Source organism: Catharus ustulatus, chromosome 5 (genome assembly GCF_009819885.2).
Source record: "Catharus ustulatus isolate bCatUst1 chromosome 5, bCatUst1.pri.v2, whole genome shotgun sequence".
Lineage (NCBI taxonomy): Eukaryota > Metazoa > Chordata > Aves > Passeriformes > Turdidae > Catharus > Catharus ustulatus.
The window spans coordinates 67170198-67186953 of record NC_046225.1 but is presented as its reverse complement, the minus strand read 5'-3'; the positions used below and the strand labels follow the sequence as shown (position 1 = coordinate 67186953).

Here is a 16756-nt window from a genome sequence, read left to right as displayed (position 1 = left end):
GGGAGCCTCTCATTTATGTTGAGCCTTTTTCTTCCAGAAAACACATATTGGGACAAAACTCCCTTTATATGCTTGGAGTAAAGCAAAAGAGACCTAAAAAGCATAGAATATTTTGTGCTGGAAGGGACCTTTAAAGGTCACTCTGCAGTGAGCAGGGACACTTTCCACTAGGTCAGGTTCCTCAGAGCCCCATACAGCTTAATCTTGAATATTTTGAGGGCATCCACAATTTCTCTGGGTGACCTGTGCCAGTGTTTCACCACCCTCATAGTAAAAAATTTATTTATTATAGCCAGTCTAAATCTCTTTTATTTTAAAACCATTACCCTTTGTCCTATCGCAACACAGTCTGTTAAAAAGTCTGACCCCATCTTGCTTATAATGCCCTGTAAGGACTGAAGGGCTGCTCCAAGGTCTCCTGGAGCCTTTTCTTTTCCAGGCTGAACAGCCCCAGCTCTCTCAGCCTTTCCTCAAAGGAGAGGTCTCCATGGGGCCCTCCTGTCATTTTCTGTCCATCCTCTGGACCTGCTCCAAGAGGTTCATCTTTCCTGTGCTGAGAATTCCAGCTCTCAGTAGGCACAGAATAATGGAGCTATAAAAAGCTGCCAAACTTAGATGAGCTGAAAGAAAAGCTTTATTTCTAAAGATACACAAAGGGAATTACATAAGCTGTGGCTGATGAGGTGTGTCTGAAATGTTGACACAGTTATCAGGTGACTGGCATTTCATTCCTCTTGCCAGTGGTGATGGAGCCCTGCTCAGCATTCAAACCTACAGAAACTAGCCTGCTTTTTCTTGGAAGTGTAGGTTACTCCTTTTTAGGAGGCAAAATAGGAAACAAAATTATTTTGACACCGTAAAAATGTTTGGTTATTATTGATCAGCTATCCGTCATAATGAGAAGAACTATTTTAAAGACAATCTTTCCCTTTTTTTGTTTCTATCCATCTAACTGGCTAGCTTCTGGCTCCTTTGTTCACCATGGAGGTGAGCTTGCAAAGCTGTTCTGGTGCTTTTTCTCACTATGAAACTGGCAAAACTTCATCTATAGCCAGGAAACTGTGCAGTACAGTATCTGCTCCTTGCTGTGGAGGTTGTATCAGATGATCTGGACTTTTTGGGCTAATCTTGGACCCACAGACTAAAACTCCCATAAGCAGCACCAGAGCAGGATTAGGTATGTAATTACTGAAAAATTGTATAGAGATGGGTAGAACTCCCTCTCTTCGTATGAGACAGTATGCTTTATTTTTTTAATGGGAAATGTTGTGACCAGTCACATATTTCATGAAATTTAAAGTGAATGAAAGTTCAAATATCATGAAATGAAACCTTAAAAGAAAATAAAAAAGGTGAGAGGAAGGCAAAGATATCACAAATATACACAGAGGGGGGAAAAAGAAAATCCCATTTTGATTGTGAACAGGATTATGTGCCATGGTGGTTATTTGTACACACAGAAATAAATGCCAGGCTTGAAATCTATTTAGCTCTTTAGGGCAACCGAGCTAATCTATGAATAATGACCCAGCATATCAAACCAGCAGGTTCTCCTAACTGCTATCATTGAACTCTACCCAAGAGAGAACATAAAAAATGAATGTCATCTGATAGCAGCCAGAGCTAAAATAGCCCTGGCCATGCACTCGTGGTGTGTGATACACGAATGCAGATCTGCTTACTGGGGGTGTGCAGTGCTGGGGTGGCTGCAGCCAAGAGCTGTGCATCACAGACCCCAGCACCCGGCTCCTGGGCCACAGACAAAAGATTTTTGTGTTTTTAATGCAGATATTTAGCTCATATTTAAGGGTGATACTATGAGGCATGCAGGCTGTAGATAATCATGTTAGTTTTGCAGGCGTAACAAAAGCATATGATGGGAGTGAGGTCACTTACCCCTTTTCTCCTCTGATGTAATCATGGGTGGGTTGAGATCTGCATTACACTCTGCATTTGAAAACCATGCACTTACATTTGTACATGATGCCCAAATAATTTTAAAAGGTTCTCCTACAGGCAAAAACATGTTTTGCTGTGTTTTGTAGAATTATAAAAGGTAGCTTTTATGTCTCTCTATTGTTCTTTCTGCTGAGTTGCCTTTGCAGTTGCCAGTGTGAAGTCTCTGCCTTACAAAGGATTGCAGCAGGAGGCCTCAGAGTTACAGAAATAATAGAATATGTTGTACTGAAAAGGGAAATGAAGACAATCTTAAAGACTGAACAAAATTGCTTTAAACACTGCTTTTATTTTTTTATTATCTCAAGCTCATTTCTGTATCTAATCAAAGCTGATTCTTGTAGTTATTTGTTGTCTTTCCTATAATTTCAATGATACTTTAACTGTGTCCCACATCTGATGTAATTTCTCAAATCAAGCTTCTGTTGCCATTTTTGCATCTTTGTCAAATATAATTAATATTTTCTGAAATGTTGTGGGATGTTTTTTCTCTTTCAAAAAATGAAATCTTGGCCACATTTCTGATTTCCTCCCCTCACTTCTATATACTTCCTATATTTTAGCAAGTTTCTACTTCCCATAAAGATTTTTCATTCTAAAATTTTCTGTTTTCTTTAGGGAACAGCAGTATTACAGTCTGGAGTCTTACCAGCTATATCAGGTAAGAGCCATTTAGTTACTTGCTTTATTTAACAATGGTGTTTTAGTCTCAAATTATGATAAGAGAAACAAAAGATTTATCAAAGCAGAACCAAATACTATATTGAGAGGTGTCTTGTTTGTGTTTGGTTTTGCTGCTGCAATTCATGACTGGCAGTTATGAAATACATTGCAATCTGTAATAACCTTGATTGAAAAGATTAATATATTTGTTTTTCCCTTTCTTTTGTTAATCTGAAGAGGTTCAAAGCTGTCAGATTCTTTGAAAAACTGTTTTAGTACCTTTTCTACTTACATATTCAAAGAACACCAATATTCTTATCTTTTTAGGCTGTATTAGCACCAAAGGCAAACTTGATTTATATGTTCAGTGTGTATAGCCAGTTTCCTAAATAAAACAAATTCACAGGAATTAATCTTTACCAGAAGTAACTGGGAGGTGCTTCTCTCATGTCAGTGAAACTATTGATTGACCAACAAAATCACTAATGAGAGGACACTGAGTATCTGGCCTGGAAAGATAATTGAGGCAAAGGCACTGACCATCCTTGCATTGGAAACCTCTCTATCAGCAGAATGTGTTGGGCACCTGAGGTCCCTGTCTAATGCTGCCAAACTGGTCTGGCACCTTTGAATTATCATTTTACTTCAAAGATAATACTTCATAAGTACTTAGTTTTGCATGGTTTCTCTCCATCTTAGACCTTGGAGATATCTGTGCAAAGAATTTGGTTAGTATCTTAAATGCCTTTCCATTCCTTAAATAGTTTAGCTGATAATTCATCAGATCCATTAAATTTCATAGGTTACCCACCTCCAGCAGACATGGAACAGCTCTTGGTGCTTGGGTTTCTTTACTGTTTTGAAAAACCTTGGCAAATACATAAAGCAGTGTAACTGACGGATACTTGTGTGAACAAATCCAGTAAAATACTCAGGATCAGGAGGTGTCTCTGGAGAAGGTTAAAAGTAACTCACTTCCTTCGACTGTCTCAGCAGGAGAAAATCCAGAAGCATTTAGCAGATCTTGTTACTAGTTATTCCACTCAAGTCAGTGGAATTACTCTTGATTTATAGAGGTGTAAGCAGAAGCCCAAATTGGATCATTAATTTTATCTTTCCCTCTGGTACTCAAGTCCTCCCCTCAAACCAAGGAAACCAGAACACTTATGATTAAAGTGTGTGTGAATACAGGGAAACTTCTGCTGCATGTGGTGGGCAGAATGTTATTTCTGTACTAATTTCAGTGTCAAGTTAATTTTGGATGCAAACAACATCTGACAAAAAAAAATTAATCTCAGACTATTCATGCATATGAGGGAGTTAGCTGTTTTGATAAAACCTATCACGAAGCAAACTGGAACTGCAGAAATACAGGATGGATTTTTATATAAACAGAAAGAGAATGTACAAGACTGAAGAAGTTTGAGCAGGTGCATTTTATTATCTGGTACACTGGGAAAATAAAGTTTATGAAAAGAACTCTTGCAGGAATAAGTATAAATGCTTTAAGCAAATGCAGCCTCTAAAGCCAGTGACTGAAGTTTTTTTTGTGGGGTTTCATCTCTCAAATGCTCCAATATACAAAGTACAATTTTGTTCTTTAATACTACAAATGTTTTTCAAAATACAAAAGGAGCTGAAGTTTTCTATGTCTCAAATAAAAATTGCGTTTTATTGTCCTTAGATATTTAATTTATTATTATTTCATATTAAAGTTTTGTCTTTCATATGTGTGAAATTTCAAGTATAATGAAACTTGGCATTGCAAAGCTTTCAAAATAATTCTGTAGCATTTGAATATTTAATATATTAACTGGAGGTCCCAGGGTGCTGAGCAGTCATTCTGTTCCGTTGGACTAAAGGAACTACATTAGAACTTGTCTGTGGTTTTCTGTTATGAGAGATTATTTTCCATTGTTGAGGATAAAATAAAGGCACACTAATTTGAGGTAGCTACTTTCAAAACTTGCATTGTGTATATACAAAATACCTCTGCTAGCATGGATGACTGTACAATGACCCAACACCCAGATATAAAATTTCCTGGTGTAGCAATTCAGTTACTCACAAACACATTTCATTTTTATCATATTTTCATTCAAATACACTTTGGAATGCAAACCCATTCCTTCCTGGGCTACAGGTAGCCCACATGTTCTGCTCTTGAATGTCTCAGCTCTGTAGCAAGACATGGAATTAAATGGTCACAGATCAATTGTTTGTGTGTTTTTCAATTTATTGGTAGAGAATGTGAGTATTCTCATTCTCCTTTTAGTTAGATATGCTGAGGAACAGACTCAGCAACTTTAGAAAATTGTGTTTCAGTCTAATGGCAAGCAGAAAAGTGTTCTAAGTATGGCAACAATTCTAAGTTGTATTACTAGATGGAAAAAAACAAGTTGGGGTGAATCATTTAATTCTGGTTTAAATACTTGGTTACCTTTGTTATAAATAACTTTGTAAATATTGATTAGAAAGAGAGACTGAATTGAATTACTTGAGTTTGTAGGAGGAAAATGTTCCCACTGTTATCATAGCTTTGTACTACAGATAAAGGTGAGGGATTCTTTGGAGCTGTATCATGAATGTGTGCTCTAAAGTATAATAGACTGCATTTATAGCTAGGATGGACCTCAAAATACCATGACAGATAGAGGTTCAGGATATAGGATAGAGGTTCTAAAATATGATTCAGATTTCCTGAGACTGCTGGGTTCTGGAGACACCTCAGTTAAGTACATTTTGTGTGAGCAGTTCTCATTACAGGGACTCTCATGACTGCTTAAGAAATCCTGTAGCTTGAGCTGGTGGTTGCAATTTCAGAGATGCATGCAGGTCTTTTTCTCAGCAGCTGCTTGCATGGTTTGGGTTAAGGGATTGTCAATAAGATCCACATTTAGTGTTGAGAGATGAAACAATAGACTGCACATTCCTTCACACAATGAAGAGCTGAAAAGCTTGTCATTATCTTCATTATCTTTCTGGTACTATAAACCAAAGTATTGTAGGAAAAATAGGACTGAAGCAGTTGTCTAGTGAGTCCCTGCCCTGAGGTTTGGATGTTCTTCTGTGCATGTCTGACAGATGTTTAGTTCTGCAGTGAGAATCCTTAATCCACCTTGAGTAATCCAAAATCCTCTGCTATTCTTACATTTACAATGCATCCCCTAGCACTTGTGCTGTTTCTCATTATAATTTAGACCTCTTATTTAAATCTTCTTCTCCTTTCTATTCAATTGCAACACCTTAGATAGGGAACCTCCAGCTCTTACTCATAAGAGTGAATGGTTTCCTTCAAAATATTTGTATTTTCTCAGTTGAGTAGAAGTCTGTCACAGCAATCTTCTTTTATGAATGATGTTTAAACCATGAGGCTGTTTTGTGTGGAGGGGAAATGCCACTATTTTTGTCCACAGGGAAATGCCACTATTTCTGTCCTTAGCTGCCAGCCCCTTCCAAATGAGCTGAGCAGACTGAATCCCAAGGCTCCTATTTACAGAAGGGAGCTGGGAGCTGGAATAGCTTGCAGAAGTGCTTAGGGACACTGCAGTCCCTGGAGAAGGCATTTCATGCCAGCTCTGTGCACCATATTTCAGAAACTTTCATGCTTGCCCAATTCCCACAGTGGGGCTGGTTGCCTGGGCATTCCCATGAGCCAGGTCCAGCCCTGAGTGTTTCAACACTCAAATTTCACTTCCCTGGACGGAGCTCTGATCTCCCTGCACCTCTGTGCCACGGGCTCTGGCTTGGCAGCAGCCTCTACTTGAATGGGCAAGGAACAAATATGCTCCCAGGGAAGCAGTGCACTTTCACTATTGCTCTTTGACTTGTAAATTCTCTCTCTTCTTTTCCATTTCCCCCCTTATTCCACAGGAGCCAATTCATCAGCCCTGCAACAGACAGTCTTGCTCTCTGACAGCTCTGCTTGCAGTACCAAACCTACACAATGCTTGATGGGAAATGTTCTGGGGGGATGAATTAAGGAATAAACATAAAAAATGCTGTAGATTGGAATTCAGCTAAAATATCACCTGAATGCTGATTATGAACACTGTATCTCTATTAAATTTTTTCTTAGGTAGAAAGGACTCAAGGCAGGCAGACAGGAAAGAATAAAATTAAGTATATAGCAGGTGCTGAAAACGAAGTCAGCTGTCTGACAGCTTAGCTTTTCTGATGGAAAACTCAGTGCTTTTTTGTGCATTTAAAAAAAAAATTGTTGCATATCTATGCAGCATGATACTTTTATTCCAAGCTAAGGAATTAATTCAGAACAATGAGAAAGAAGAATCTGGGCCATACTGTGGTGGTTATTATTGCTTAGGTTGAAAACAATTTACAATTCTCACTTTTTTTCAGGGTTTATCTCTGAAATTTTTGCTGAGCCAGCAAAGGACTCTGTGTTGAACAGTGTCCACCATAGATATGTAATGTCATACCTTCTAGGGCCAAATAGAAAAGCATCATTCTAATGAGATACTGATTAATGAAACCCTGCCATAATATGGCATGCTCTTTCTTGGTCCTGCTTTATTCCAAAAGTCCACTCAAAGTAACTCTGTAGGGGAAGAAATAGAGGAGCTCAGAAAAAGTAAACTGATTAAAATACATATTGCATTTACAAGCTAAATGTTGGCCTTGGTGACTGTCTGAAGTAAGAGAGGCCTTTTCCCAGGGATGAAAGAAACCTTCTGGGAAACCAAGGCAGTGAATGATCCCAGGGCTGCTGCTTCATCCTCTGGGCTGAGCAGATCCAGCAGGTTCCTTTTCTCTCTATGGGGGGTGACAGAAGGTGGTGATTCCATGCCACAGTAACCCTCTAGTCCTGTCCTTTATTTATTTGTGATTTGCTTCCCCATGCCTTCTCTAACACTGAAATCTGGGGAAATTGTATATCCCAGCCTTATAGAACACAAAGGTGAAGACCTTATTTGCATATATAGAGATTATTTCAAATTTTAAAAAATTTTAGTTTTGTGGGTGACCTTCATCCCTGGCTAGTGTAGATCCTCAGTTTCACGTGTATCAAGATTTTTGAATTAAATGTATGTAAAACATCTTTGAAGGTTTATTAAAAAAAAAAAGTCAAACAACATCAACAAACAAACAAAAAAACCCCAAAAAACCCCAAAAACCAAAAAACCCAGACACTGAATTTCCTGGCACAGGAAAATGGTAATAATTCTAACTTAATGCTCTTGCATTTTTAAGGTTAGGAGGCTGGGCTGGAATGGCCCACAGCATGGGAAGATGAATAATAGCTAGACATAGTTAGAGCCTCTGGTATTTTCTGCACAGACTAAATAGACATTTTGAGGAGCAATATTTGAACAGAGTTCTTGAATGCATTTCGAATTTTAAGAGATTCTACCACTTTTAAAGTTGTGTATTGGAGAGACAGGAGGTATTTCTGAATGTGGAGAAATCTGTAAAGCAAGTAAACATTCTTAAGCATCCCCTTCATCTTTCTTGTCTTGCACACAATGCCATTTATATGGCAGAAAATATATGAAATTACTTTAAAAATTGAAGGGCACAAACAGGGAAGTTTTGTAGGGTAAATATACAGCAGCAGGAAGTTTCCTATTACATTTACATGAAACAACCTCCAGGTGTACTTGCAGTGCTTCTCCTGTCAATCAGGAGCTTTAGCCTTTGGATGCTCTTTTAAGCAAGGTATCTGTTTTCAGAGGAGGAGACGGGAATGTTGCTTGGGTGAGTGGGTCAAAGTTCTTCATAATAAAGCTAGTTTTAATTCAAAAAGAAGCAGGGTTTTAGCGCAGAAAGTGGCATTTTTATCTGTTCTGACTCAGTGTCAGGAAATTTAATAGCCCAGACCTGAAGAGGTTGTGAGCTGCCCCTGGGAGGCAGAGTAGAGGCTGGGCAGTGACAAGTGATCCCTTGGTAAATGCAGTGCAGGGCTGTGTGTGTCTCCTCACTGGTCATGCAATGATAGGTCAGAAGATTTGAAAATGTAAACTATCTGAGTTCAGTTTATAGTTTATGTTCCATCTTCCCTCTGTTTAGGTTTTTTTTCCCTGTGCCTTTTTCTTGTAGCACATGTGCTGTAAAGCTCCTTACTTTTGAAGAATTGGCATAAAGCAATATCTATAAATTTAGAAAAATATTTCAAATAGTGGTTGTCTTCACTGAGCTGCAGTAAACTTTTGAGTCTTATCAAATGTTGGAATTCAAAATATCCTGTAGATTACAGTAAATTCACGAATACAAGCCGCACTGAGTATAAGCCGCATCTCTGGGTGTTGGCAAATATTTCGGTTTTTGTCCATAGATAAGCCGCACACGAATATAAGCCGCTCTGTCGTTCGCAGCGAGGACCCGCGTGCAATTAGTAACAGAACCGCGGGAGGGCGGGGTTTACTGGCTGAGCTAAGGCTGTGCAGGCTCGGCCCGCTAGGGGCCGCTGACGGGGCCAGGTGGCCCAGCCCGGCGCTGCCGCTCGGGGCCGGCCGCCGCTGCCACTGGGCTCGGTCACCCCGGGTCGGCGCTGCCCCGCGGTGGCAGGCAGGGACGGAGCTTCCCCCGCTCCTACGGCAGCGGCGGCGGGCGGGGACGGAGCTTTCCCGCGCCCGTGGCGCCGGCGGCGGGCGCGGACAAAGCACCCCACCTCCTCCCCGAGCCGCGGCAATGGCGGCGCGCACTTCCCGCCCCCCCCCCGGGCCACGGCAATGGCTGCGCAGGGCTCCCGTCGGCTCCTCGGGCCGTGGCAATGGCGGCGCGGCCCCCCCGAGCCGTGGCAATGGCGGCGCCCTCCCCCGTCGGCTCCCTGGGCCGCGGCAATGGCGGCGCGGCCCCCCCGCGTCCTCCCCGGGCCGCGGCAATGGCGGCGCCCCCCCACCTGTCCTCCCCTGGGCTGCAGCAGAGGAGGGAAGAAGAGAGCTCTCCCGCCTCTCTCCCCGCCCCCCGTGCTGCTTGCAGGGAGCCAGGGCAACACAGTAACACTGTAACAATTGCGAAATGCCGGCTTTTACTGGCCGGTGCTTGGCTCGGCACTCTGGCTGGCACGTCTGGGGTTGTAAATGTCAGAAAATTATTAATATATTAGCCGCACCCGACTATTAGCCGCACTTCCGGGTTTCCACCAAAATTTTTGTCAAATTGCTGCGGCTTGTATTCGTGAAATTACTGTATTTTAATTTTGTCACATTTTGAATAGCTTCTTCCTCTTACATATTGAGGAAAGTAGAACAGAAGTAAGTCTCTTCATGAGATACTCTGTTCTGACAAAGACTTGAGCAAGTGAGCCACACAGAACTGGATGGCAGGAGAAACTGAAAAAAAAATTATTCATAACAATCCCTTGTAAAATGAAAAGAATAGTGGAAGGGAGTGGCTGTCTCCTGCTGGATACTTTATTTACTCAGGAATTTATCTCTATAACTTGCTTTTTCCATTCCTCCAAGTGTTGTCCTAGAATTCATGAATAAGAAACAAAGCAGTTTATACAGTAGCTGAAAAGAAGAAGGAAGAAAATACCTAGGTTGATCTCTGTTGACATGTGTTTATACGATGCAGTTCAAAGCTTCAAAAAAATTCCCTGAGAGATTTGACTATGTAAATATTTTTTAGTTGCCAGATTTGAAAACGAGGAAAATGCAACAGTTCAAATCCTGAAACATTAACATGGTTCTTTCAAATAAGCTCTGAATGGGAAAATTTAAACTTGACCATAAATGGATTGGAATATCTTATTGTTTCAAATCTCCTTTCCTGTCCTGGGTGTTCTTCACAAATCCTAAAAATGTTGCTTAAAAATCCACAATGCCTCTGGAATAATTTCTGCTGAATTGCAAAAAGTTTTTGAGGGAATAAAAAACCCAACCCCCCCCCAGGTTTTGTGATGAAGCTGGAATTAGCATAAGGCTGTAATCTTTCTTCAAAGTAGGGTGAGGCTTCTGGCTTCATAAAACACATTCTGATGTTTTTAATGCAGAGGGAGAATGCATTAATGTAAGAAAAAGGAAGATGAGTTACAGTGAAAATAGAAATAAATCAGCTAGCCTGGAGCTGTCCTATTTTTGCATTGATTTTTATCAGCAGTCATGTTAAAAACAAAATTCCAAATAACATTTTGAGTTGTTAAGTTCTCAGCAGAGTTTTACAATCTGTAAAGGTTTACAATCCAATTTCATTTGTTAAAATGCAGATTCTCAATACGGCATACTTAAACATTGAATTTTGTAGCCTTGGATTACCCTATATATGCTTTCATGTACATAGACAACAAACTAAAGGCTTTAATTCAGTTGTGCCCTTTTCAAATAGTTTTTAATTATTGCTTTAGTTCATTGTAATTAAGTGAAATAATGAGCAGTTTTTAGATGTATTTTATAAAACTTTAGGATTAATTTTACAAACTTGGAAACTCTTAGATTTATAATTTTATGTATACTTTATAGAGGAGGAAAAAAGAAAGAAATTGCCATTTTCTTTAGATTCCCAGGCCATGCAGTTTTCTTGGATATTTCAGGATATTTATCTTACAGAATTTCTTCATGTTGCATAAGAGCTATGGTAATTTTTGGAGGCTATTTTAAAAACAATTTGCAGAGCAGTGTTTCACCTGCTCAGACTATTCATCAGCTTAGAAGAGTGTTAATTTTCTCTGTGAACCCCAGCAGCCTGCAGCACATGGCAGAGCCACCCTGTCACCAGTGGCAGGGTTACTCATCCCCACAACCTCCCACCCAATTCCTCTTCAGTTCCCTCTACTGCACAAGAAGTTCCCTCACAATTATTCATGCCAGGAAGCAAATGCCACTCAACTCTGCTGAGTGTTCACAGTGACAAGAGCAGAGATTCAGGGCTGGATGGGTGATGTAACCCTGCACCCAACACCACCCAACAGAGGGGGTGATGCTGCTGAGTTTGCTGGCTAAAGGAGGAATGTGTGCACAGACATGCACACTGCATGCACCACCCTGCAGGTTTCTGAGCTCATAGCTCTTGTTCCCTCCAGTTTCCCTAATGCAGCTCCCTGCTGGCCAGAGCCAGGCTGGGGAAGGGAGGCTGGCTGTGCCCTGGTGTGTCCATGGTGAAGCTTTCCTGGCTGGAGCACTGGGAGGGTGTTTAAACCCCATTGTGCTATGACCTGGATTCAATCCCCATGGACCAGATCCCTCGTGTTCCCTTGACCCTGGCTGGGTGTATCCATGTCTATCCATGACTGCTGAAGGGTGGCAGTTTTCTCATTCACTTAGAGAGGTTTTGGTTGCAGTCTGACCAGATTTTAATGAACATTTGAAACTGTTTTGTTGCTGAAACTACATTATGGATTGCAAAGACATCTCCCCTCTTAGTTCTCATTGCCATTTTACTTCTTAGCTGAAGACAGCTTTCCCTGTGAGGAAGGTAGTGCTCACCACAAACAGGGAGGAACAGCATCCTTAGGTTTTATGGAAGGCCTCCTCTCTCCCTAAAGAAAGAAAACAACAAAATTAGATTTTAATGCCACAAACTCAGGATAAAGAATTTAGCAAAATTTTTTAAAAATTGTGTAAATTAAGAACAATGACTTGCAATTTTTTTTTCTTCTTCTAGATGTTTCAGAGCCATCTCCTAAAAATAAAACAGGTATTTAGATTTAATGTGAATCTCTGTCTTTGTAAACAGGTGGTGCTTCTGTCATGGCAGCTTCTGGGTCTTTGAAAGTGCATAGAGGGCACAGTCTCCAAGCTGGTAGGTAACAGAAATTATGAGGTATGTGTGTGCATGTAAATTGAAACTAATTTAAACTTAAATTATTTTAAACTTCAGAAAATATTAAAGGTAATGCATGATTTGATTCCCTATTGTAAGGCTTACCTATTTCTTTGGGTTTTTTGCTTTGAGGAGTTTTTGTCAGAAAGGCATTGACAGATGGGATAAGTTTAGAAGAGGCAGTGACAGATGAGATAAGTGACAGAGTATAAGCAGTAATCTTATTCACAGCAGTAAAATGCTGCCATCACTTTGACAAAGGGCACCCACCAAAAGAAATTCACCTCAGGCCATGAGAAATCCTGTACCCTAACAATGATATGCTTGGAAAAAACACCCACCACGTTTAAATATACTTCTTTATGATAAGGGAGGAAAAAAAGCACTGCCAGCAGATAGAATTATGTGTGTTTGTCATTCAAAATTAATGACACTATGTTCATTCTATGGACACAGCATTTTTGCTTGCCTGGTTTTAACTGGGGTGGAGTCTGAGATCGTGAAGAAACGTGGGCATCTCTTTTCAGCTTCATGCTCGGGAAAGACCCATGATGTGCAGCCTGGCTTCTTTGTAAAGATGGTGATTTGCACTTGGAAAGCAAAGCTGTCTTTGTAAGGGCTAGCTTAAGCATTTTCGATGGTTTTTCAGAAATCAAGAAGTTATCCATCAAGCTGGAGGTGGAATTTTAACAAGAGTCTTCCAGATGCTCCCAAGATCACCCACACATTGCTCCCTGATTCATGCATGCAAGATAACTCTGCTCCCACACTGATGTACAGCAAGATGCACTGCTGTTGACTTCAGTGGCCCTCAGTGTGAATAGTTGTAAAAGTGTCCTAAATTTCATTCCCTTGGTGTTCATGAAGAAATGCTGATATCACTGTTAGAGAAAAGCCAGCATTAGCCACGCTTATGGTTTCTGGGATTATTCTGATTTGGTTAAAAGGTTACAAGTCAAAACCAGAAAACCATAGGCTTTGATGATATTGTACAAATTCCTAAATCCAAAGCCATTAACAGTGTTCCTGTATTCTAGGTCCTAAAGGTGGGTATGAGATGCTAACACTTCCTTCAGAACCTGGAACTCCTACTAGTTCTGAGGAACTTGGTGAGTGCAGATTTTTGTGTCAGAGGTCACTAACTACTCTTGTTTCTTATTCATTTTCCTTTTTTAAAAAATTGTTGAGTTCTTCTTCTAAGTGTAATTTTTGAAGTGTTGCCCTTTGAACATGTCAGCTTTACATGCATGCTAACACATTTATCTTTGGGCTGTATTTATAGTGCAGGTTTTCTTTCTGTGTGATTTATCATTCATTTCTGAGAACAGTGCCTATATTGGGTAGAAAATATTAATAACTAACACTTGCTGAAAGACTGCAACACCAGTTTCAAATATAACTTTCTTCTTCCCTCCTCAGTTGTAGTGTTTTCCTTTATTTTCCCTCAGTTGAGGACCATTGAATTTTCACTCTTCTCCCATTTCTTGCTTGATTATCTTTTTTGATTCCTACAGTTTCCCCCTTTCTCTTCAAGCAATCATGATATTTTACTAATTCTTTCAGAATCCTTTAACCATGCATTGGGGTCTATTTTTCTCTCAAATCCTCCTTTCCCAATGTCCTCAAATCCTGCCCCTCTGAACTCTCTTGAAGCACCTCCTGTCCCAGGAAGGGACTGCTGAAAGCAATGTCCATGGCTCACTCTGTGCACCTCGCTTTCATTAGCAGGAACATTTTACTGTTCTGTGCTTTTAAACAAACCCTTCTATTCAAACAAATAAAAGCTAGTTTTCAGTGCCTCATAAGGTTTTATTTTTTTGTTTGGGATTTTTTAAAGGAAAAATGAAAACCAAGTATTCCTATGTTTACAAAGAAAATGCAGTTTCTATTGAGACAGCACTGAGTGAACAATAGAAGGCTTTTCCTTTCCTTCCATTCTAGTTTGCCCAACTGTTTTGTCTTTTTTTTATTCTTCTACTTCCTGTTTTGAGAAGAATATTCAACTGTTGCCAGCTTTTGGGTTTTTTCTCTGTGTGTTTCTTTTGCTTTTCTTGCACAAAACCCTACCAATTCTCCATGTGTAGTTTTTCAGTTCTCAGGAAAATCACTTGGCTTGTTTGCAGCAGGTATGACATTCAGCTTCCTTAAGCCTGTTAACGGTTCAGTTCTGTAGGGGATCTTGCTGGCTTTCATGCTGGCTAACTTTGAGGATGCATCACTTAACACTTGTTACATCACTTTAACAGCATACAGAAAGACTTAAAAATTATCTTTTCCTTCATGACTGTTCATGACTCTTAAGCAAGATTGTCACTTGTAACTTCTGCAGGTTTTCAGTGCTATGATTTTTCTAAGTCTCTTCTTGCTCAATCAGGCCAAATGCCTTTGCAATACTTTGGACACAATAATTGAAAATAATTTCAGAGAATGATGTTTGATGGCAACATAAAAAAATTCTTTCTGCATTCAGTTCTGCATTGATTTTGTCATTTTGTTCCTAACATCTTGCTTTGCAACCACAACGTGAAGTCTGACTGACAGAAAAATATTTGTATACTTTTTGGATTCTCCTATGCTTTTTTAATGAAAATCTGTGAGAAAATTGGCCAAATTTCCAGTCTCTTCAGTTTTTGAACTGTATAGTGGACTCCTTTGATTTAAACAGCTTAAGTCTGGGGAGGTTCCATTATCTGGAACATACCTGTACTGTTGCCTAACATAGTATAAGTTATCTCTGCTACTCATTATGCTTCCAAGAAGATGAAAATATCTCCCGTAATGATAATTCACTGCTGCTGTTGTCTGGATATAAGAAGTCATTTTACCATGTGCTCTAAAATGCCTTGATAGCCTGCAGCCTCTCCATTCACATCTCAGTGGTGTCTAAATGGGCAGAAAGAAAAAGCAGCAGTTTGGACAAAAAAATTAGCATTAGTTCTTTGTGGGGAAAAAGAAGGGCTTAAGAGGAGAAATTAATGAAAAAGGAGAACCTCAAAGTGATATTGTTTTCCCTCTGCACTCCTCTGTCTCAAACTGACTTCAGAGCAGAAAATCTTTAAGGCTAAGGACTCCAACTGGACTGAACACGCAGACAAGATTAAAATAATTGAAAGCAGGGCTTGTTGTGGTCTTGAGAATTGAACCACTAGACAAAAAAAAAAGTTTTTTTAAAGTAAAAATTGTTTTATAGGAACAGTTCCCTAGTAGGTGTTAGTCTGTGTCTTTTTTTGGAAATTTCTAGAAAACTCTGCAGGATTTCCTCTAAAATTCTTGTGATCTTTACTATTTAGAAGGGTTTTCCCACTATTTTTTTCCTGCAATGAAAGTCTTTTATTACTTTCTTGTCCTCACTTGGCATCATTCCTATCTTTTTCATTCCTGCACAGGGAAGCTGTCAACATTGTCTCCTCAAGTTTGCCCTCTCTTTGCTTGAAATAGTTCTTCAGTCCCTGTTTTTGGGACATGGTTTAAGAACCTCTACTGATTTTGCTTTCTGTCTTGCAGATGATATAGTAGTTCACATCTTCCTTGAACAAACTACTTCCTGTGAAGCTTTACTAACCTAAGGTAGAGCTGGAAGCCCTGTCAGGTAGTGCTGCTGTTAGAAATATCTGCAGAGTGTTTGTCTTCTGCCACAACAAGCAAAATCCATGTCTGTGGTCTGTGGCCTTCTGCACAGATCCTGACTTGATCAGTGTCTCAGGATATTCAAAGTAGAATCTGTAGTTTTCTCATGTCCCAGCTACCACTGAGGAATGTCAGGTTTGGCAAGCAGAGTTACTGTGCTCAGTGTTTGCTGTCAGTGTGTCTGTGTGAGCTGGATCATTGCAAACAGTGCCTCTTTAACCTGTTACTTATTTCAGAAGGGGCAGTAGGTTATTCAGCTGATGTCCCCACACCTGACCGACCCCACAGTGAGACAGCCACCTATGTTAATATTCCTGTCAGCCCTACTTCCAAAAAACAACTTCACTACATGGAACTGGAACTTCAAGAATCTAGCACAAGCATAAGAGGTAAGGAAGTCTATGATACTTTTAAACAGCAAAGAATATGCACAATGTATGGGGTATATGGAATCCTGATGTCATGCAGGGAGCAGATGAGGGAGCTGGGGGGTGTTCAGCCTGGAGAAAAGGAGGCTCAGGGAGAACCTCATCACTCTCACAGCTACCTGGAAGGAGGATGTAGCTCTGTGGGGGTGTTGGCCTCTTCTCCCAGGCAACAGCGACAGGAGAGGACACAGCCTCAAGCTGCCCAAGGGGAGATTTGGGTTGGACATCAGGAAGAATTTTTTTCACTGACAGGATGGTCAGGCATTGGAACAGCTTCCCAGGGAAGTGATGGAGTCATCATTCCTGGAACTGTTCAAGAAGTGACTGCATGTGGCAGTCAGTGCTGTGGCTTAGTTGATGCT

At 40.3% G+C, this 16756-nt stretch overlaps 1 protein-coding gene across 2 annotated transcripts in view; it reads left to right on the top strand.

The window, feature by feature from the left end:
• DOK7 (docking protein 7) overlaps positions 1-16756 on the top strand; it is a 59868-nt gene that overhangs the window by 40428 nt on the left and 2684 nt on the right. For both annotated transcript variants that reach the window (XM_033061108.2, XM_033061109.2), the window contains 4 exons: positions 2575-2617; positions 12253-12318; positions 13377-13448; positions 16203-16355. In XM_033061108.2, the coding sequence (XP_032916999.1) occupies positions 2575-2617; positions 12253-12318; positions 13377-13448; positions 16203-16355 (334 nt within the window). The remainder of the gene's footprint in view (positions 1-2574; positions 2618-12252; positions 12319-13376; positions 13449-16202; positions 16356-16756) is intronic.